This window comes from Hypanus sabinus, chromosome 16 (genome assembly GCF_030144855.1).
Source record: "Hypanus sabinus isolate sHypSab1 chromosome 16, sHypSab1.hap1, whole genome shotgun sequence".
In the NCBI taxonomy this organism is placed as follows: Eukaryota; Metazoa; Chordata; class Chondrichthyes; order Myliobatiformes; family Dasyatidae; genus Hypanus; species Hypanus sabinus.
The window spans coordinates 67,179,733-67,203,041 of record NC_082721.1 but is presented as its reverse complement, the minus strand read 5'-3'; the positions used below and the strand labels follow the sequence as shown (position 1 = coordinate 67,203,041).

Here is a 23,309-nt window from a genome sequence, read left to right as displayed (position 1 = left end):
ACCACACAAGTTCATCCATACTCGTACAGTTCTGCTACTGTGGAAAGCAAGGGCAGAAACAAGAAGGATAATGCAGTTTCACATGCCAAATCAGTCAGCTTTGATCTTTTAAGTAAACTACATGGAACTCTACTGATTATACTGCATTTTTTTAAAAAAAAGTTGATTGCAATGTTAATCTCCCAACACTTCTCAAACTTGGCTGCAACTACCCTCAAGCACTACCTCTCTGCAAGACGGTCACGATTCTTCTTGGGCTTGCCAGTCTTTTTCTTCTCTTGCATAGTTGGAGCTGTTCGGGGGGGGGGAAGAGAAATAGTAATGGGTAATACCGTTATTACAGGTGTTAAAATGAAGCCTAAATCAGGCTGAACATTTGCAAATATATTAAATGTTAATTGCCATATTGCACTCAACCTCCTCCTCTTGAATTCTATTTTTGAAATGTACACCTTTGCATCTGGCAATAGTCCTGAAAATCTACTCCACGTATTTTTCTGTGCCCGAATGTTCTTTTTCTCATTTGGCCGTCAGAAGTGCATGCAATATTCAGAAACACAGGCTAACAATGGGTACAGCATATATCCTCAACTTGCTGAAATAAACATTAGTTCTTTCCCCCCCCCCCCCCCACCACTTCTTTAATGATGTTATTAAATTCTGGCACAATACTTAGAGACTAGGAGTATTTTACTCCCAGATTATTTTGTTCCTGAAAAATGTCTTTTCCTAATACAGCTGTGATTTTCTTTATTGTTTATTTATGTAGCGATAACAGTGCAGAACAGGCCCTTCAGACCCACCAATACACCAATTTAACCCTAGCCTCATCACAGGACAATTTACAATGACCAATTAACCCACTTACCAGTACAACTGTGGGAGGAATCTGGAGCACCTGGAGGAAAACCCCAAGGACACAGGAAGGATATACAAACTTTCTTACAGAGGACTAGAATTGAACACCAAACTCCGACACCTGAGCTTAATTGCTTCACATTAATCACTCTGCTACCGTGGCACTTGGTGATTAATTTTGACATCTAGGACTGATTTCAGATTAGCAATTTGCCCAGATATTGTAATAGGGTGGGATGAGGGAGAGGATGAGTGACAAGGTAGAACAAGATCAGCTACAAAGTAGAGGCCTTAGGGATTCTGAAGGCAACAATACAGGAAGATTTAAAGGATCACTGCAGAATAGCCTCCCAGCATCAATACATCCTCTCCCAATCTACAATGATCATCTGCAAACACAGGAATCACAGCAAATTCTCTTTTAATTCAGACGTATTTCTACTGGGACAAACTTCATTAGTTAAACTCCATTAATCAGAAAATGCTCAAAGTATGAGTCACTCCAAGAAGAATAATGGAAAAATAAAATTTACACGTAATATAGACTGGCAGATCAGTAAATTGATACTAGTCGGTTATGCAACAGACTGTAGGGTTCTGTGACCAAACTTACAACGCTTTGATTTCTTTTCATTAGGATCCTTGTCCTCACCGCCCTGAAAAAGACAAGATTAAGATTAGCTTTATTTGTGGCATGTACATCAAAACATTGAAACATACATGTGAAATGAAGCATTCATGTTAATGACCACCACAGTCAGAGGATGCGCTAGGGTCAGCTCGCAAGTGTTTCCATGCTTCCAGCACTAACAGCAAGCTAATAACTCAATAACCCAAACTTCTTTGGAATATGAGAGGAAAAGAGACCACCTGAAGAAAACCCATGCGGTCAAATACTTTGCACACAGAAGGAATTGAACCCCGATTACTGATGCTGAAAAGAGCTGCACTAACCACTATGCAGGTACATTAAAGTTTAAGGTGCATACTAATTTTTGTATACCTCTTAACTCCAGTTCTAACACCAAACTTTGCTTTACCTACCACAAATGTAATTTTTCCAATAATGATGCTGGGCTACATTTTCAATTACAAGAGTGCACTATGAAGAGATAAAACTCCATATCAAATATTAGATATGGACTTTTATTTCTTTCTAATACATGCTCAGAGATCTCTCCACAGTGAGATATACTCCATATTTAGCAATAACTATCAATTTTGATAGTGCTGTCGGTTTATTTATTTAGAGATACAGCACATTAAAGGCCCTTCTGGCCCAATTAAAACTACGTGATCAATTAACCTACTAACCCATAAGGAACGTGGAATGAAATGCACGCTGTCACAAGGAGGATGTACAAACTCCTTACATACAGTGGACCTAGGTCACTGGCGCTGTAAGGGACATTACTGTGCCTATGCAAGATGTTTTATTAGCCACAATTCAAGTTATCTACCGACTACAGAGGACAGACAGAAAGAATGCGAATCCAAAGTGTTTTACTTCCATGTGAGCCAGATTAATCCAATGTTATCAAAGTCTGGAAATTGAATCTGCTGCTATATTGCTGTGTTAAACCCAAAGATCACTGTAAGCATTACAGTTACAAGGATTCTATAATGTATTCATAAATGATATTTTTATTCAATGCATATAAAATTTTATCTCGCTGAAAATTCAACCAAGAATTTTTCTGCCGTTTTATATTCACCCAATAGTCCAAATGCCTCACATTCTGTGTAACACTTTAAAAGACACCATTTTAAAGACAAACATCTGTAGATGTGCTGCCAAATATGGGTCGGCAGTGTTTACCCTCCTACCTCACTATATTGAGACAAAGCCACGTGATTAAACTAAATTTACTTAGCCAACAGATCAACCTGTGTCAACTGAGATTAAAGACTTCAGAGCACCACTGTTTTGCTGTACATTGAGCCAAAGGGAAGACGAATAATTTGGCTCAAATGGCAAATAGGGAATTTAATGTGAGTAAATCTGATCAAACTTGCTGTTAAATATCTCCAATAAAAAGCCAACAAGAGAAACAGTACACACAAAACCACTAGCCAGTCACAAAAATTAACTGGGATCATCACTCCCCTTCAGGAAAAGAAACGTGCCTTTTCTTCAGCATGGTAACTTTAATCAGAAAGCAATAGGGCAGGTTCACCTTTAGATTGTTTTGCAAGTCACTCAGTTCAATAACAAATAGGGATGGACAACTATTGATCACTTTAGAAGAGAAATCTACACCCCATGAAAGAATAATCTGTAAAGCCACAATGATTATAGGTAAAATGTAAACATTCACACGTCTTTCAACAGAGATTTTACCTAACATCAAGACATTTTCTGTCTCCTCACTATCTTCATCACAATTCCTCATTTAACCACCAAACAAACCTTTTGGGTTTAAATAACAGTAAAGTAAATCTATGTCCTTCCTGGCTGAAGTACTTTTGGAGAAAGGTCAAATGAAGCCATACTTACCGAATCAACGCCATCGTCTTCTTTATCTTCTAAAACAAAAACAAAAATAATCACTTGAGGTAATCACATCTGATCAACACAGAAGGGTTTCAACTGTAGAGACAAAATTGTGCTAATGCTTCCAAAGGTGGCAACATTACTTCACTAACATGATTTAACTACAATCATGATTTTGAGGGATTAACTTAATTTGCATACATCCCAGACAAATATTTCAGTCTGCTTACTGATCACACAACATTCTCAATTCAACATTTATATCTAAAATATTCTCTCTGCACAATTCTGTAAATTATAACCAATTACATACTTAACACCCTGCACTACAGTGGTCAACATTTAATCTCATTGTCAGCTGTATTTAAGCACATAAATAGAAGTAATCAAAATGGCCCTGGAGCATGCTCTTCCAGTGATAAACTTACCTGCCTCATCTCTATAATACCTCAGAGTACAAAAATATCTCTGCTTTGAGTATACATAACTCACCCATCATAACTCTGAGAAAACAAATCCCAAATATTCAGTTTTTAAGAAATTTTCTTCATCTGTCCCTATTTTGGAAGTAGTGAATTCATCCACTAGGGAAATAGCCTCACAGAATAGCCAAGTCATTTAACAACTGATTGTTTCACTTTGATAATTTCTTATTCTTTTAAATTCAGATTATAAGCAAAATTGGCATATCTCACAAAAATAAGTCTTTGAACCAAAGTTCAATTCACTGAACTTCCAAGGCAATTTTTTGTAAAAAATTGTTCTCAAGTAAAACCACCAAAACTGTAGTAGGCCAAGTGTACACTCACCAAAGCTCTCCAAAGTTATAAAGTGGCTTTACTTTTGTAGTCCCTTTCTTTTTGTAATAAAGATTCTAGCTTTCTGCATCTTCTCTGTTCAGCATTTACACTCTAATTTAAATAAGCAGACAAATTTACACATACTTCTCCCATTGCCAAGGTACAAGGTCCAAGTAAGTAACAAAGTAGTGTACAGTACCAGCATCATCTTCACCTTCACCATCACCATCATCATCATCTGTTTTTGCTTGCTTGTTTTCTGGGTCTTCAGTACTACTTGTTGACTGTTTCCTCTTCCTGCCTGGACCACCTATAACCTTCTTTCTCTAATAGGAAAGAAAGACAGCTTACATTAGAATCAAATTTCAACTTCTTAAACACTTACTTATGTCAAAGGCCGATTTTTATAAATTCCAGAGTTTCTTTAGGTTCAATTTAACAAAGGCCAGAAGATTTATTATAAAATTTTATATTAACAGCTGGAAGCTCATTGACCTGTTATTCAGATCAGAATCAGACAAATGCTATGTAGCTAATTACTGCTTGAAAATGCAAAATAGTCAGGTTATACTACATATTCTTCACTACTATCAAGATATTTTTCCACAGCATATTTGTAAAGAACAATTAAAAACCTAACCAGAAAGGTTTACCCCTAACCCAGTGTCCCTGTATACGAGGCTGATTCCCATCAAATGGCAATGATAGCACCATTAATCAGCTACAACCAACTTCATGCCTCATCTGTGAAGTCCCTAAATAGCCAGCAAAGCTGTAATCACGCCAATATACTATGCCATGTCTCATTCATTGATAACAGCTACTGCTTTGCGAGGAATGCAAGAGTAGAGAGAAAACAAGACTTTTATAAAATGTTGCATCAAATTGAAACACCACACAGTAAGTTACTTTGATGATCCTAGAAAGCTTAAAACCGATTATAATCATTTTTAAAAAATCTGAATATTTATCCTAATTCTCAACCAAGGCAGCTACAAATTCTTCAAAAACTGAAAGGAGTTTGAAAATTATATTGAAGGTCAGGCACATTAGCAGAATGAAGACCTAATTTTATATTTAAAAAGGATAATGGGCTCTGCACAAAAAAATTGGCAACGTTGTTTTTTAAAATCTTTTACTGTTTAATCCCACAGGCCACTGAATAAAATAAAATGTTTTTGTTTTTAAGAAAGGTACTTACGCCTCTGATTCGTGGCTTGTCTCTCCTTCGCTGTCTGCCACCAAACGCTCTTGCCGAGCCTTGAGCTCGGAACAGGTCCATGGGGATAATGTTTGGGGAGAAGAGCGAAGGGAGGTTTCTGGTGGAGGAGGCAGCATTGTAGCCTCTGCCTCCCATTGACAGCTCATTCCAGTGTGCAGACATCCGCCTGGAACTTCCAGGCTGCATGTAGGGGTCATTCCAGTTTGCTCTCCTATTTGGAGCCCAGTCTCTAGACCAATTCTGACCCCGTTGGCTACCATATGCTCTGTTGTGGTACTGATCTCTGCGAGTCCCGTAGGAGTTGTCGTAGTGGTCATAGTGACCTCCATAGGAATCGTTATAATTAGGTCCAGAATCACCGTAACCATAGCCGTAGCCAGATCTGTACGGATCATGGTCATTCATTGAAGACCTGGAGTCATAGGACTCATAAGGTGTAAACCTGAAAGAGTTGCAGAGCAAGCAAGGAATCTAATCAGTAGCTGGAAAGGACGATGGCACAAGCCTGCCAATCAGTGAAAGCAGACTAAAGACTAAACAGGATATTTCAGGTAATCATGGTGTTTGTGGTTTTATGTTGTTGTCTATAACAATGTCCAAATTAGTAACTACAGTAGCTAATAGATTTGAGTAACAAAAATGGTATACATTTCAGTAGTGAAGCAAACAGCTTCTAAATGTTCCAAGTTACAATTTTTCTTTGTGGGAATGGGAGGGGAAAGAAAAATAAACTTTGGCCACTTTTAAAAAGACAAATTACTCTACTATCGAACATTTACTGCAGCCCTTGATTATGTTAATTTGCTGTAAATTTAACCTAATTTCTGGAAACACTGGGCATTTTATAACAAGTTACTACAATCTATACTCTTCACGTTACCAAGCACAGGTTGCATTGTAGATGAAAATCCTTGAAGACCCATTCACGTTCCTAAAACAATTAACCAAACCTAGGGTCAATTATGCCGACAATCCAGGTGTTCTCAAAATGATTCGAGTGTCTGGCACAAAATACCAAGTGAGACATAAGGTGGATTAATTTTGGTTTAAACAATGCTGGTTAAATTTATGTTGTATCCATGCTCAAACAAGTTCAAGTTTCAATATGGCAGCATTAAAATGTAAAATGAATAAACCAGTGTTTTCTCACCATATTGTAGGCAAGCACCAGTTTCTCTTTGGGGCTGGGCGAGAGGGGGTGGGATAGAAGTAGAGCCCACACAGATGCTAGCCTATTTACAAGTGCCACATCAGTCTCAAGTCCAATTTCTTGAATTTTTTGGTACACTATTTTACCAACTAGTGACCTTCCAGAAGATACCTGTTATATTGGCCTGAAGACCGAGAAGAGGAACCTGGTGTGTTATCACACTCTAGCTGAGAGAGCATGTCCAGGCGTTGGTTGATCTTAGCGACGATGGTTTCTGTGTTAGGGTTTTTAGGAGCATCCCAAGCTTTATAGCCAGAGTTATAGCCATAATTTCCTGAATAATCTCCTGAATTATCTTGGTTGTAATTGTAATCATAGTCATCATACCCTAACAGGAACAAAAGACACAATCAGATATTCATACTAAAAGAAAACAAACATAATATAGCCAGGTCAGTTAGCTATTAAAGTCAATTCTGCAATTTTAATCCAATCATAAATAGAACCGCTCTTTATCCAAAGCTAACTTATAATTAACAAACTCTTATTCAAGAAAGATTTTTTGAATAAGCATGCAGAGTGGGAGCTAACATGGAAGAAAATAAAGAGGGAAAAAGATAGTCTCAGAATTCTAATACACTTGGAAAAAGAGCTTCCCTATTGCACACTGAAGTGATCTAGTTCCAATTCCCCTTTGCTCTCAATTTTCCATTGCAGAGAACCTACATCAAATTTCAATTTTTATTTTAAAAATATTTGAGAGAATGCAATTCAACTTTAAAACACTTATTTCATTGAGGGCAAAGCTTGCATTCAAGGTCAATATTCTCATTGATTCAGTTACAAAGCATGGAAAGAGACACTTAGGCACAACTTGTCCATGCTGGTGCTCCAAATTAATTTTCAAAGGGAAGTTTACAACTCTGCTGGATCACTCAATGGCATTCCATAAATCTATTTTTTCAGAGGTGCTAAGGAGGGAAAGAGATGGTCAACTGGGAGCAAGCCAAGAAGAAAACTTATCCCCACCCCAACAATGCATTTTCCTTATTAAAACCTTCTGTATTTAAAATTAAGTCACAGCAGACTCCTATCCCCAGAATAGTGAGCATCAAGACAACTGCTAATAGTGGATTCCGGTTAATTGGGACACATTGGGACCAGTACATTTTGGCCCAAGTACATTTTTAAGTTTCAAGGAAATAGTTAAATGGTAGTTTGTCTTTGTACCTTTTGAACTAAGTAACAAAGTATCTATTTAAATGAAACAGAACAAATTAAAACACTATCAATGCCTCCACAGTACTATAAAACTGTATTAGTTCCTTAGTTAACAATGGAGGAATTTGACTGACTGTAAATGAACAAAATCAACGCAGACACCTAGTGCAGGTAACAGACTGCCTTCATACAATACTTTCCACAACTATCTTCCAAATCTTCGTTTTCTTTCTAACATTCAAGATGATTGTTGATACTTTCAAATTTTTCATAGTTCCCAACTTACTGAAGCACCAAAATAGTTTCATTTTCCACTCACTACCATTTCTGATATCTCCAAGCTTGAATGCTTGAAACCATCATGAACAAGACAGCTCTGAATTGACTTACTACTCATTTCTCACCAACCATCAGCGACAATAAAAAAAAATTACCGCTTTTTAAATACAAACACATAATTACAGGAATCTCAGCTGTTTTCTCGATTAGCTTTTGTTCTTTAGTGTTGTCCCTAATAAGTGGCTGCCTCGATTAACCGGAATCCACTTTACTTATTGACATAAATTAGATAGATATTTGGATTTGTAGCATTGGGCAAAAAATTTTATTAGCTAAAAAAGGATCTAATGCTTTACTGGCATATACAACAAATAAACTCCTTGAGCTTCCAACTAGGTGCAGGTATTGACTATAATCGACGTTTTGATGACAAACTCCGCCATCTTCATCTCATTGAAACATCAGTTATAGTCAATACTTGTATCTGGCTGGGAGCTCGAGAAGAGTCTATTCATCTTTAATAGCTGGTGTGAACTAGTTAAGAGTGATCTAAAAATCTATACATTAAAATCATATGCTTGCAACTATGATGCACATTATAGCATCAACTACAATAAAAATATTTTAATCCAGATAATTCTGATTCCATTAAGCCTACATATTAGTGATAAAATTCAAAAGATAATCACCTTGACCATCGTCTCCTCCTGTGTTCCAAGAATCGTCTTCTCCATACTCTAAGAGAAACAAAAATCAGACAGTAATTGTGGTTTGATTGACTAATTAAAAATAAAACCATAAACTGATAATCCTCCACATATTTCAATGAATGCTGACAGGCTGTCTTCAAACAACTTTGCTTTAAACTGAAGAGATGAAAATCAGGCAAATCTAGGGTTACTTTCAACTCAACTTCATATATCTACATAAGATTTTACTTTATCACATGTACAATGAGACATACAGTGTATTGTTATTTGTGGTTGTTATCTGTGTTAACAACCAACATACCCGAGGATGTGCTGGGGCAACCTGCAAGAGTCAAAGAACACAAACAACAGGAAACAAACCCCATCCCTCCCTTTCATCTATGCACAATCCACACGGTGGTCACAAAAATCCTAGCTGATATTTCTTCTCATTCATACATTCTGGAGCAACTTGCAATATATTTAGCCCCTAATAATGGTCAACTGATACATTGAATTATCTGTATGGCTTACCACACAGCAGTAATACTTAAATCTTTAAGATAGTCCTGTACACTTGATAATCAGTGGACTCAAATGTACAGTCAACCCTCCTTATCCATGGGGGATTGGTTCCAGGACCAAAAAACGCGGATGCTCAAGATGGTGGACTTTAGGACCTGCCGCCCACAGTGTTTCTGTTCCGGAAAACAATCACGATTGAAAATAAAGCAGAAAAATAAAGCAATTAGAAAGAGGTGAAACGCCATCGGTCACTGGAAAAGCGTTAGGCTACAGTTGGTCAACGATTGGAACAATTTTAAAAGTGAGAATAATGAAGCATGTGAAGGCCCTGCCCCGATGAAAGCTATAATTATTACTAAGGAATTCAGTGGTTTAATTATTGAAATACATACGTTTCTTAAGTGTTTTATATGCATAGAAAGGTTAAATAAATACTAAGCCAAACGTTTGACTAACTGACGCTAAATTATACTGGATGTACTTCCGACTTAAAGAACTTCCATTTTTTTAAATTCCTGATTCGTGGTAACCTATGCACAAAAACGTCTGTACATGCTCAAACAAGTGCTGGAGACAGAATTTCCGGGTTTTCCCAATCTGCAGTTGGTTGAATTTGTGCATGCAGAACCTGCAGATAAGGAGGGCTGACTGTAAAGAAATGGTCTGTGGGGTTAACAAGCTTTTATCTTCATAAGTAATCATGTGTAAAACAAAGATACTTGATTACAAGCACCAAAATACAATGAAGCTAACCATGCAGCAGCAGAAATATAATTACAAAAATGTTTCACAATATTAAATATAGCATGAATATAGTTTTGCTCAGGATTCAGTTATTGCAGAACTTGAACAAGTTCAAGCTAATGCAACTACAAATTGAGAAGTTCAATGTGATTAGAGGGAAGACATGTGTATATAAATCTTGTTTCAGATGACAGCACACAATAAAACATGTTAACATGATTACATTAATGTTCAATTACAACATATTAACAAAGATCCTTTACATTTAAATGAAAAAAAATCTAATGAAGTTGGCAATAAGTGTTCAAGCCAGAGATATCAAAAAGTCTATTACACTGTTCCAATGACTCCCAGCTCTCACACCTTGTCATAGATACATGTGAATATCCTATACAAACTCAATAGAAATCAGGTAATCAGGTACAATAACAAAATCTTGAGATACATTAGAGGGAAAAGGACATGACCATTATTAAATATGCAGATCATGTACTGAAGCTATTGATGTTACATACATTAGAGACGCCCATTAAAGTAACCAATAAATAACATCTATACAAGTATGTAAAAATGGGACACAAAACGAAAGAAAGAAAGAGAAACGTGACATAGTTACAGTAATAACTACCCTGACTGCACATATACGTAACAAAATAATGGAAACTCCTCTTCAGGGAATAAACATCGATCAGGTTTCAGTGTGCTTAATATTAAATTTCATGGTGAGAATGTATGCTAAAAGCACCTACCATTCACAATACTTGCCACGAAAGTCTGTGAATTTCTACCCTGATCTCTTGTAATAAGCAAAAACAAAGTGGCACCCTCCAGAGGGAACCTGTACCTTTAATGAGCAGAACAAGCAACTCTGGGTCCCTTTATCCAAGCAAATGGAGACATACTTTTTAAAAAAGTCTACACCAGAAAGCACAAGAGATTCTTATAGATTTCTTCAATTCTCTGCATTTTTTCTAAGGAAGACCACTGCTGGAATGACTGATTTGTAAATAATACTTAAGATTTAGTATAGTATTGTAATTTCACTTAAGTGGACAATTCCAGCCCTTTTGGATGGGATAGTGGACAAGTAGCCCAACATAATGGCATTACTGTCTCCAAATCCAAGTTCCCACGAAGATACAGTTATGATACAAGATTCTGGAAAAGGCAATTCTTGTAATGCAATTTTCCACATTTAAACACATACTTGGAAAGCTAAAGCTTTTAAACAAATTTATTCATTAATGTTGAATTCAAACAACCTCATCACTAATTACGTGCAAAAGTCCAAGCTCCTGTCTCCATCAGCCATGCTACATGAGGGACAAGAAAAAAAATCTGTAAAAGCTGGAAATCCAAGCAACATGCACAAAATGCTGGAGAAACTCATCAAGCCAGGAATCATCTATGGAAAAAGAATTTAGTCAACGTTTCAGGCCAAGACCCCTCATCAGAACTCCTTTACGAGTCCTGTTCAAGTCAAGTCACCTTTTATTGTCATTTTGAACATAACTGCTGGTACAGTGCATAGTAAAAATGAGAATGTTTTTTCAGGACCATGGTGTTACATGACACAGTACAACAACCTAGACTGAGCTACGTAAAAAGCAACACAGAAAAAAAAACCCCACTAGACTACAGACCTATCCAGGACTGCATAAGGTGCACAAAGCAGTGCAGCCATTACAATAAATAATAAACAAGCCAATAGGGCAGTAAGCTGTCAGTCCAGGCTCTGGGTATTGAGGAGTCTGATAGCTTGAGGGAAGAAACTGTTACATAGTCTGGTCGTGAGAGCCCGAATGCTTTGGTGCCTCATCCCAGACAGCAGGAGAGAAAAGAGTTTGTATGAGGGGTGCGTGGGGTTCATCATAATGCTGTTTGCTTTGCGGATGCAGCGTGTAGTGTAAATGTCTGTAATGGCGGGAAGAGAGACCCTGATGATCTCAGCTGACCTCACTATCCGCTGCAGGGTCTTGCGATCGAGATGGTGCAATTTCCGAACCAGGCAGTGATGCAGCTGCTCAGGATACTCTCAGTACAACTGTAGGATGTGATGAGGATTGGGGGGGTGGGGGGCGTAGGAGATGGACTTTCCTCAGCCTTCGCAGAAAGTAGAGACGCTGCTGGGCTTTCTTTGCTACGGAGCTGGTGTTGAGGGACCAGGTGAACACCAAGAAATTTGGTGCTCTTAATCATCTCTACCGAGGAGCTGTTGATGTTTAGCGGGGAGTGGTCGCTTCGTGCCCTCCTGAAGTCAACAACCATCTCTTTTGTTTTGTTCACATTCAGAGACAGGTTGTTGGCTCTGCACCAGTCCGTTAGCTGCTGCACCTCCTCTGTTGAGTAGTCTTGGCCCGAAACATCAACTATACTCTTGTCTATAGATGCTGCCTGGCCTGCCAAGTTTTGTGTATGTTACATGAGGGCATGAGTTGGTATTTGAGAGTCATGATATTCAGTTAGAGGTACAGGGCAGAACAGGCCCTTCCAGCCCAGTGAGCTACACTACCCGCAACCCACCAATTTAACCCTAGCTAAATCACAGGGCAATTAACCTACTAACTAGAATGCCTTTGGACTGTGGGAGGAAACTGGAGCATCCAGAGGAGAACACAGGGAGAACAAACTCCTTGTAGGCAGCCCTGGAATTCAATTCAACTCCGAGCTGTTATAGCTAACTGCTTTGCTACCATGGTGCCCACTTCCCCTTTGTCATGCAATCAAAGACAAAAGGATCCCCATACAAGACAAATGGAAAAAAAATGCTGCATTGGTAAGGTATTATCAGGCAGAGAAAGACAATAATTAATGAAAGCTCTGTTAAATGGCCTAAAGATTGAGCAAAAGAATGAGACTATTTTCCACATCATAAAAGATGTTTATCATGAGATTGGAAGACAGAATTAAAAAGCATATAATCAAGCAGAGATTTGAAAATTAAACTGATGAAACAGTTCACGTGGTTCTCCAAATTCAAATCCTAGCAGAACTGATGTATTACACTTTCTCTCAGATCATAATTATGAACATGTTATGTGGCCTATATTGCTTACAAATGATCTACCTGCAGAATGAAAATTAATGACTTATTTAAGGCAACAAATTATGGGAAGTGGGCAAGTTTAACATCTAGATGACAAAAACTGTAAACAATATACACACAATCCACCAAAAGCAGAATTTTCCAGTGGCACATTTTAATTCCTATTCCAGTTTCAACACGTCGGTCCTTGTGCCATGATGAGGCCACTCTCAAGTGGAAGGACACCTCATATTCCACATGGGTAGCCTCCAATCTGATTGTATGAGCATTGATTTTGCCTTCTGGTAACTTCCCCCCTCCCACCTCTTCTCACCTATTACCCTCCTTCTTCCCTTTCTCCCATGGTTCACTCTTTTCCCATAAGATTCCTTCCTCTCCAAACCTTTAAAACTTTCCCACCCACCAGACTTCACCTAACACCTTTTAGCTATCCTCCTTCCCCTTTTTTATTCTGGCATCTTCTCCCTTCCTTTGTAGTCCTGAAAAAAGGTCACAGCCCTAATAGTCAACTGTTTATTCATTTCTACAAATGCTGCCTGACCTGCTGAGTTCCTACAGCATTCTGTATACCACAGGAAACCCAGATCTAATTCACACCCAGTCTCTCTTAAAGCCTTGCTACAGATTTGGCACACTTTCATGAGGATTCTTCTTTTCAGCAATGTCTTTGTGTCCGGACGAAGGGTCTCAGCCCAAAACATCGACAATGCTTCTCCTTATAGATGCTGCCTGGCCTGCTGTGTTCCACCAGCATTTTGTGTGTTGTTTGAATTTCCAGCATCTGTAGATTTCCTCATGTTTGCTCTTTCTGTCCCATCTGTTTCCCATGAAAGCTTTAGGATACCAGGTAACTTGATCCAAATAAACACACAACTCAAGATCCATGGGAATTTCAAGTCAAGGCAAAGCAGGCATTAAGTACGCGCACGCGCGTGTGTAAAAAAAAATATATATATATATATATAAATTTACTGGTAGGAAACTAATAACACAAGCAGGAAAGCTTGATACGATAGTTCACGAAACATGGGAGAACAAGCAGATACAAATAGAAAGAGAATGGTAAATTCACCCTTTTTGACACAGGTTTGTAGTACTTAGCCTAGCACTCATGATACAGTCCAAAGGATGAAACTACTGATACTAAAAGAGATTACTGTAGTGTTACAGTGTGCCAAGAACCTGGCAGGATACCTGCCCTCCCCATTGCTATAAGGAACCTGGGACAATACAATAATCAAATCACCCACAGCTCACACAAGTCCAGACTGCCTACAAGGATAGACAGGGACAGATTTGAAACATCACATTTAAGTAGAAGCAACTTATGGCCAACATCCAACAACATACTTCCAGTCCAAGAAACAGATGGTATGAATGAAAAGAGAACAAAAGATCCAGGAACAGCTGATAACTTAAAAATACATACAATGCTGGAGGAACTCAGCAGGTCAAGCAGCCCTCTATGGAAAGGAATAATGAGTCGATGATTTGAGCTGAGACCCTTCCATGGATGCTGCTTGACCAGTTTTGAGTTTCTTCAGCATTTTGTGTCACTCTCGATTTCCAGCATCTGCAGAATCTCTTGTGTTTATAACTGCAAAAAGCACAGATCTTTCCACTATGAAAGCTATCATTCTGCTGATATATGGAGAGCTTATCTAGACAGCTAAAGGTCCAATGCAGCAAAAAGCATTCCAAGGACAAAGGCACAAAAACAAATGCTGGAAGAACACAACCAGTTAAGCAACATCTGTGGAAAGAGAAACCAGTCACTGATCCTTCCTTAGGACTAGATAAAGAAACGAGGATGTAGGTGCATTTTGATCAGAAAGGAGATCAGCTTCAAGGTAGGCATATCTAGAAAAGTTGCAATGAATTCAAATGTAATAAAGAACAAATGGAAAGTAAAGGTTCTGAAACCACAAAAAAAAACTGAAATGCTAGGAGAACTCAGCCAGTGAAGTATAACCGGAGAAGGGGTTGCTGATCCAAAAAAACTTAACTGGTTTCTCCATCCACAAATACTGCTTGACTGGTTCTGTTCTTTCAGCACCTTCCTTTTTGTTTCAAATATATAGTATCTGTGGTTTCATTTGTTTTTACAGCATACTATCCACCACAATTCCAGTGCTGCACCAGTCCATCTAGGGGTTGGTAACAATTATTTCAACAACTGAAAAGTGAGGATTACTGAGCATTCAAAACCCCTTCAGCACCAAAACATAATACTTTTATCAAACAAAGGATGTCATAACTGTGAGAACATTTACACTACACGCCACATCCGCAAAGAAAACAGCATTATGAAGGACCCCATGCACCCCTTATACAATCTCTTCTCCCTCCTGCAGTCTGGGAAAAGGCTCCGAAGCATTCGAGCTCTTACGACCAAACTATATAACAGTTTCTTCCCCCAAGCTATCAGACTCTTCAATATCCAAAGCCTGGACTGACACCTTGCCCTACTGTCCTGTTTATTATTTATTGTAATGCCAGTACTGTTTTTGTGCACTTTATGCAGTCCAGTGTAGATCTGTAGTCTAGTATAGCTTTCTGGGTTTTTTTCAAATTACGAAGTTCAGTCTAGTTTTTGTACTGTGTCACGTAAACCATGGTCCTGAAAAACGTTGTCTCATTTTTACTATGCACTGTACCAGCAGTTATGGTCGAAATGACAATAAAAGTTGACTTGACTTGAAAGGAGGCAAGCCTGAATGTGGTAATTCAAAGAAAAATTATTGCAAGGATCCTGCTCAATCACTACTCAGTGGGGAAAATGTTCCTTCCAGAACCATAATGTGGTATAGTTTTCACTACAAGCCAAAGAAAAACATGAAGCAGGAATCACTGTACAGAATTTTTCTCAACTTTTCAAAGCCTTTGACTATCAAATGAAGGGATGTAGAGGTGCTCAAATCCATCTGCTCCACAAGGTCATGAAAACCATGATCCCAAGCAAAGTGTCCACAATATACCAATTCATGTCTATGTGGACTTTAGAAAGTAAGTTCAAAGGACTCACTGTAAATATGCCATTGTCCTTTGATCTTTAGTCTCTAATGTCCTTTCATTTTTAGTATACAAAATGTGTAGTGTCAGGTCATACAGGCCTTTTCCCTCTGAAAAGGGTCTCAATATGACACCTGCTCTGTCTCATTTTATCAAATAAAGAGACTGCTTCATATCAAATTCTCTCCGGTGTCTTTGTTCACGCAACAAGGATGACACTTGGGGTACTGAGGTGCAAAGTAACACAAAGGGACACATGAACACAGATCCCTGATTTCTTGAAGTTGACATCAGAGGTAGACAAGGTTGTAAAGAGAGCTTTGGCACATTTACCTTCATCAATCAGGGCACTGAGAACAGCAGTTGGATATTACGTTGAAGCTGTACAAGAAGCAAGGCCAAGTTTAGTTTTATGTACAGGTCTGGCCACCAAACCTACAGAAAAGACATCAATAAGCTTGGAAGAGTGTGGGAAAATTTGCAAAGATATTTCCAGGACTTGAGGAATAGAGTTACAAAAATAGGTCAAATAGGCAAGGATATTATTCCCTAGAGCATAAAAGAATGAGGAGAGATTTGATTGAGGTATACTAAAGATGAGGTAAATCTACAAATTTTTCTCCCCCCCATCATTAGGTGAGACTAAAAACCAATAGGTCATAGGTTTAAGGCAAAAGGGAACATGAGGGGGACCTACTTCACTCACAAGGTGGTGCAAATATGGAACAAGCACCCAGCAGAAGAGCAAACATGAGGAAATCTGCAGATGCTGGAAATTCAAACAACACACACACACAAAATGCTGGTGGAACACAGCGAGCCAGGCAACATCTATAAGGAAAAGCACTGTCGACGTTTCGGGCCGAGACCCTTCGTCAGGACGAACTCAAGAGAAAGATAGTAAGAAATTTGAAAGTAGAGGGGGGAGGGGGAAATGCGAAATGATATAAGACCGGAGGGGATGGGATGAAGCTAAGAGCTGGAAAGGTGATTGGCGAAAGTGATACAGAGCTGGAGAAGGGAAAGGATCATGGGACGGGAGGCCTCAGGAGAAAGAAAGCGGGGGGGGGGGAAGAGCACCAGAGGGAGATGGAGAACAGCCAGAGTGATGGGTGGAGAGAGTAAAAGAAACAAACAACTAAATGTCAGGGATGGGGCAAGAAGGGGAGGAGGGGCATTAACGGAAGTTAGAAAAGTCAATGTTCATGCCATCAGTTTGGAGGCTACCCAGCCAGTATACAAGGTGTTGTTCCTCCAACCTGAGTGTGGCTTCATCTTGACTGTAGAGGAGGCCATGTATAGACATATCAGAATGGGAATGGGACGTGGAATTAAAATGTGTGGCCACTGGGAGATCCTGCTTTCTCTGGCGGATCGGGTGCAGGTGTTCAGCGAAAAGGTCTCCCAGTCTGTGTCCGGGGGGTGAATAGACAAGGGAATCATGTAGGGACAAAGGAGATGTCTTCTTTTTTAAACAAAGGGGCTTCCCTTCTTCCACCATCAACTCTGCTCTCAAACTCATCTCTCCCATTTCTCACACATCTGCTCTCACCCCATCCACCCGCCACCCCACTCGGGATAGGGTTCCCCTTGTCCTCACCTACCACCCCACCAGCCTCCAGGTCCAACGTACAATTCTCTGTAATTTCCACCACCTCCAACAGGATCCCACTACCAAGCACATCTTTCCCTCCCCCCCCTTTGCTTTCCGCAGGGATCGCTTCCTACGCGACTCCCTTGTCCACTCATTCACCCCCCCCCCATTCCCTTCCCACCGATCTCCCTCCTGGCTCTTATCCTTGTAAGCAGAACAAGTGCTACACCTGCCCTTACACTTCCTCCCTCACCACTATTCAGGGCCCCAGGCAGTCCTTCCAGGTGAGGCGACACTTCACCAGGGAGTCAACTGGTGTGGTATACTGCGTCCAGTGCTCCCAGTGTGGTCTTTTATATATTGGTGAGACCCGATGCAGACTGGGAGACTGTTTCGATGAACACCTACGCTCTGTCCGCCAGAGAAAGCAGCATTTCCCTGGCCACACATTTTAATTCCACGTCCCATTCTCACTGATATGTCTATCCATGGCCTCCTCTACTTTCAAGATGAAATCACACTCAGGTTGAAGGAACACCACCTCATATACTGGCTGGGTAGCCTCCAACCTGATGGCATGAACATTGACTTCTCTAACTTCTGTTAATGCCCCTACTCCCCTTTTTACCCCATCCCTGACATATTTAGTTGTTTGCCTGTTCTCCATCTCCCTCTGATGCTCCCCCCCTTTCTTTCTCCTGAGGCCCCCCGTCCCATGATCCTTTTCCCTTCTCCACTTTCACCAATCACCTTTCCTGCTTTTAGCTTCATCCCACCCCCTCCAGTCTTCTAATTTTTCGCGTTTCCCCCTCCCCCACACTACTTTCAAATCTCTTAATATCTTTCTCTTCAGTTAGTCCTGACGAAGGGTCTCGGCCCGAAACGTCGACAGTGCTTCTCCTTATAGATGCTGCCTGGCCTGCTGTGTTCCACCAGCATTTTGTGAGTGTGTGTTCCCAGCAGATGTGGATTCAATCGTAACACGCAAGTTTGGATAGGTATGTGAATGACAGTGTTATGAAGGGCAATGGTCCACGTGCAGATAGAAGAGACCACACAGAAATCCATACTAGCACAGACTAGATGGACTAGAGGACCTATTTGTTCTTTAACTCTAAACTTTTGTAAAAAAAAACAATGAAGTGATGGATACAGGTGTCCCCCGTTTTTTTAATGTTTGCTTTACGTCAACTCGCTGTTACGAAAGACCTACATTAGTTACCTGTTTTCATTAACAGGAGTTTTCACTGTTACGAAAAAAGGCAGCGCGCCGAGCAGCCAAGTTCCTCCCCCAGAATTGCATTCTAGCCAGCATTGCTTAAACACGTACCTGTGAGCATGTGTTTTATGTCGATTTATTTTGTGCATCCATTAGCAAGACAAGTTCTAAGGTATCGGAAAAGCCTAAAAAAGCACGTAAGGGTGTTACACTTAGTGTAAAACTAGACATAATAAAGCGTTTCGATCGTGATGGATAAAGTAAGGACATAGTGAGTTTGGCTAAGGGTTTGTGGGAGTTGACGAAGATGATGTTGAAGAGATTTTGGCATCCCATGACCAAGAACTGAGAGATGAAGAGCTGATGAAGAGGAAAGGATAACAACTGAAGCCAAATGCAATGGCCCAAAAGTGAAGACATCCAGGAACTGAATGGGAAGCAATTGTGTGAGATTTTCGCTGCAATGATTGCAGAAAAGTATGGCTTTAGTTTTGAAAGGGTATGTAGGTTTAAGGCATATTTGCAGGATGGTTTGAGTGCTTACAAAGTGTAATGTAGAAAAATGCTCGAGGCTAAGCAGTCAAGCATACTGTTGTTTTTCAAGCCTTCCACATTAGCCACAGCAGACGACGAATCTCAACCTTCGACACAGGTAACCTGCCTGCCCTGATGGAAACAGACGACGATGAGATGATACCCCAGTCTCCTCTACCTCCCACCACCCCAACCTCTTGACGACTCAGCCTCACACACCATCATCAGAGTGCTCGCTCTCTTCTTGATTCCAGTAATGTACGTTATTCCTACTTTATATAGGCTGTGCATTTTTGAGTTCTTTGGTAGCTTCATTGTTTAAAAGTTACTGGAAAGAGTGTTTCTGGCTGGAGTGCTTGCATGAGATTTTTGCTGCGGTGGACAATGCTGCAGTAATTGCAGAAAAGTATTCCTACATTATATACACTGTATTTATCAGATCATTCCTGCTTTTACTATATGTTACTATTATTTTATGTGTTATTTGGCAGGTTGTTTTTTGGGTCTGGGAACAGTCACAAATTTTTCCCATATAAATAAATGGTAATTGCTTCTTCACTTTACAACATTCTGGCTTACAAACCATTTCATAAGAATGCTCTACCTTCGAATAGCGGGGGAAACCTGAACTTGGAATGCATGCACACTTTTCTAGTGGTGGAGGCAAGCACAATAGAGATGCTCAAGTCTTAGGCACATGGATGTGCAGGAAATTGAGGCATATGAATATTATGTAAGCAGAAGGGATTAGTTTAGCTTCGGACAAAATCATGGACTGAAAGGCCTTTTCCTGTGCTGTAATGTTCAAAGTTCTAGGAGCACAAAAATCTGCAGATGGAAATTCAAAATTCATTTTTCCAACATAAACTGCCCCAAGAAGCTACAATTATTTTCAAGCAGGAAACAAATATCAAAGATAATTTTGCTTCTGAGCTAAATTTTGACCATCAGCACAGTAGGAGATTTGACTTTCAACTTAAGCAATAAAGTGGTTAGGAGTAAACATACACCTGTAGTTCCATAAGAATAAAACACAATTGCTTGTCTGGGGTTATTGAAAAAGTCACCACTTTAAACCACTAGGCCAAAGTGACTTAAGACAGCACAATCATTACTCTGATCTGCAAAAGGTTGCAAATAAAATTGAATCTCATCATCCTTTTCAAACTTGAAAACCCAATTATTACATTCATGAATAAAATTAGAATAAAAGTTTACAACTGCTTGAGAATCACAAGCCACTAATAAAAGTGATAGAATTGGATAGAGCAGAAGTGTGGAAAATGCATCATTTTAATTTCACCAATATCTCAGACTTTTGCATTGTAGACGATTGTTTCCACTGTAGCATGGTTAACAGTCATCAATGTCTAACTCATGTGAGTGCCTACCATAACTCTACTGTTAAGACTGGAGAAATATAATACAATCAAAAGGCAGATGGTCAAGAACAAGTAAGGTTGGAATTAGTTAATACTAAAAAGTTGGGAATACAGCTGGATAAAGCATAATCCCTCTTCTGTTCTATCCATCCATACTCATCATAATTAGCAAGCATGCAATTGGTTAATTGATTGTAGGGATAAAGGAAGCACCTGGGGAACTTCAGATATGGAATAATTTACTAAGCAATATTGCTTCCAATAATATTAACATCTCAAATGCCTGACTGGAAATGGCCATTTGTTATATTTGCAATGCTAATACCTCTGCTCTGAAGGAACAATAATCACTCCAGCTTAAAAGAAATCAATACACCAGTAAAATCCTTAAGTAAACTAGATTAAATTCAAATACCATTAACAAAACTACAAAAACAGTATGGCACACAACTTTATCAGCAAGATAGAACTATGTTCTTTGGTTGCATGGATGCAACTGCAATTTTCCTCAAAGTCATAATTTAAGACACCCAAGTGCAAGGACAAGGATAGTTATATTTTGCAATAAATAATGTTCCTGCTTTTAATGGAGAGGAATAAAAGAGTGAAGATGATATAGAATTGACCATTACATCTGCTTCAACAACCAATGCTGATACCAGGCATGCATCTATCTAGCAAGAAGAGACAAGTGAACACAATTAATTCTGAACAACTTAACTTTAAGCCAAGATCGCCTTATTATCAACATGATGAGCAGGCATTTTCAAATATAACAGCCTCTCTTTCTACCTGTCCTGCTGTGCATGTCTGGTGTGATTTGCTTTAGCGTAGTAGTCAGAACATCATTGCAATTATTATTGCTATCCTCATTAAAATAGATACAGAAGCAGCTACAAGGCTTTCTTGAAATTCAAATACCAAACATTGATCAAAAAGCAAAATAAATCAGGTCCAATAAAAAGTTTACAAAACACCCAACAATTCAACTTGTATCTATGGAGAGAGAACAATAATGCACATCAGAGTAGTAGTAGCAGCAGTCCAGAGACCTGCACTTGACACTGACTTGGGGTGCAGTCTATGTGTAGATTCTATGTTCTCCTCTCACCCACATACTCCAGGTACTCAAGATTCCTCCCAAACCCAAAGATATGCAGGTAGGCGACAGGCTACTATAAATTGTTGCTTTAAGTAACAGAAGATTAACAAAGGAAAATTAGTGAACAATTGTAAGTTACAGAGGGAATGTACTGTACTTCCTGGAGTAAATTACCTTCACCTGTTGTTGCATCATGTATATCAACTCGTTTCATTTTCCATGAATTATGCCTGACCAGGTGAGCATTCCCAGTTTCTGTGCACATGTTAACGTTAATTTCAAAGGAAGTGTACTGCATATAACCATTGGATCAAGGGATACTTCAAGCATGGCACATGCCATCTTAAGGAAATTGAGATGGTCAAACAAAGACAACCTTGCACTTAACAATCTGAGACATAACTTATAGCAATTTGCTAGAGGAAATCAGCAAAATGAGCGGCATCTGTTGGGAGAAGGAATTGTTTATGTTACGAGTTGAAACACGGCATCAAGACTTCTGGTGTCCTGACATGTTCTTGGGAAGTACATTAATGAGAAAGTGTTTTATAAAGGACTTTATAAGGGCGCGAGATTTTTTTTTGCAGGTAGAGAGTCTCTAACGGCAGTTTTGACATCGCTGAAGATTAATGTGGGGAAACTCCAAAACGTGCGCGATGTGCAAAGTCAGGATCTCACCGACCATGCGGACGCGCGCGATAGTGCGCGAGTGAGCGCGCGCGCGCGCACGCGGGGCGGGGGCGGGAAGGAGGCCGACGCCATTTTGTGGCGTTAAAGCGAGACTGCTGCAGGAAGAAAAGCGGGAGTCCGGTGCCCACCTTCTCGTCTGTAATGAACATACTGCAGTAAATTAGATGTGTACAAATGCAGGACTCACGCATAAACTTCTCAAAAAGTGTTTTTTCTAAAAAATCGTCATTTAAATTCACAACCACACGTGGAAATCGCGTGCCAGCTACAGCATCGCATGCGCAGAGATCGTGTTTAAACCAAAAATAACAAATATATTTTGAATCGGTCATTTCCATGCACAGTCGTATTACCCAATTTACTTTAAACGCTATACCAGTTAAAGATAAAACACGTCAGCCCGAGCGCTAGGAGAGCCAGGCTGGCGGGTAGTAATTGACAGCGCTATTAACCTATCATATGGAATACTGGCGGTAACTTAGCCAATCAGCGAATAAGATGAGGAAATATAAACCAGTATCAAAGGCGCCCCAACTAGGAATTATTTGTAGAGATCACGTCAGAGCGACATCAAATAGTTCTCAATAACTCAGCTGTGAGCTTTAATGATGGATAAGAATCACCATGAAAAATCCCCGATCGCACTAACCTCCATAGCGACCGTCCATTGTGATCCCACTTCAGTCAGAAACGTTCGGGCCTTAATGACGTCGAGAGCCGGGGAAGGCGGGATACGTGAGGCGCGCGC

The 23,309-nt window shown here is 39.6% G+C and overlaps 1 protein-coding gene across 9 annotated transcripts in view; it reads right to left on the bottom strand.

The window, feature by feature from the left end:
• Window positions 1-23,309, bottom strand: part of LOC132406391 (A-kinase anchor protein 8-like) — a 32,921-nt gene extending 9,612 nt beyond the window's left edge. Inside the window, exons 1-8 of one of the 9 annotated variants that reach the window (XM_059991998.1) lie at window positions 23,211-23,309; window positions 8,714-8,761; window positions 6,696-6,912; window positions 5,354-5,816; window positions 4,352-4,478; window positions 3,356-3,384; window positions 1,475-1,514; window positions 226-292 (exon numbers count right to left, since the gene is read on the bottom strand). In XM_059991998.1, the coding sequence (XP_059847981.1) occupies window positions 226-292; window positions 1,475-1,514; window positions 3,356-3,384; window positions 4,352-4,478; window positions 5,354-5,816; window positions 6,696-6,912; window positions 8,714-8,761; window positions 23,211-23,229 (1,010 nt within the window). In that variant the 5' untranslated portion in view covers window positions 23,230-23,309. Of the gene's footprint in view, window positions 1-225; window positions 293-1,471; window positions 1,515-3,355; window positions 3,385-4,351; window positions 4,479-5,353; window positions 5,818-6,695; window positions 6,913-8,713; window positions 8,762-23,210 lie in introns of all 9 variants that reach the window. The other 8 variants (XM_059991999.1, XM_059992001.1, XM_059992002.1 and 5 more) reach the window with 8 other exon arrangements.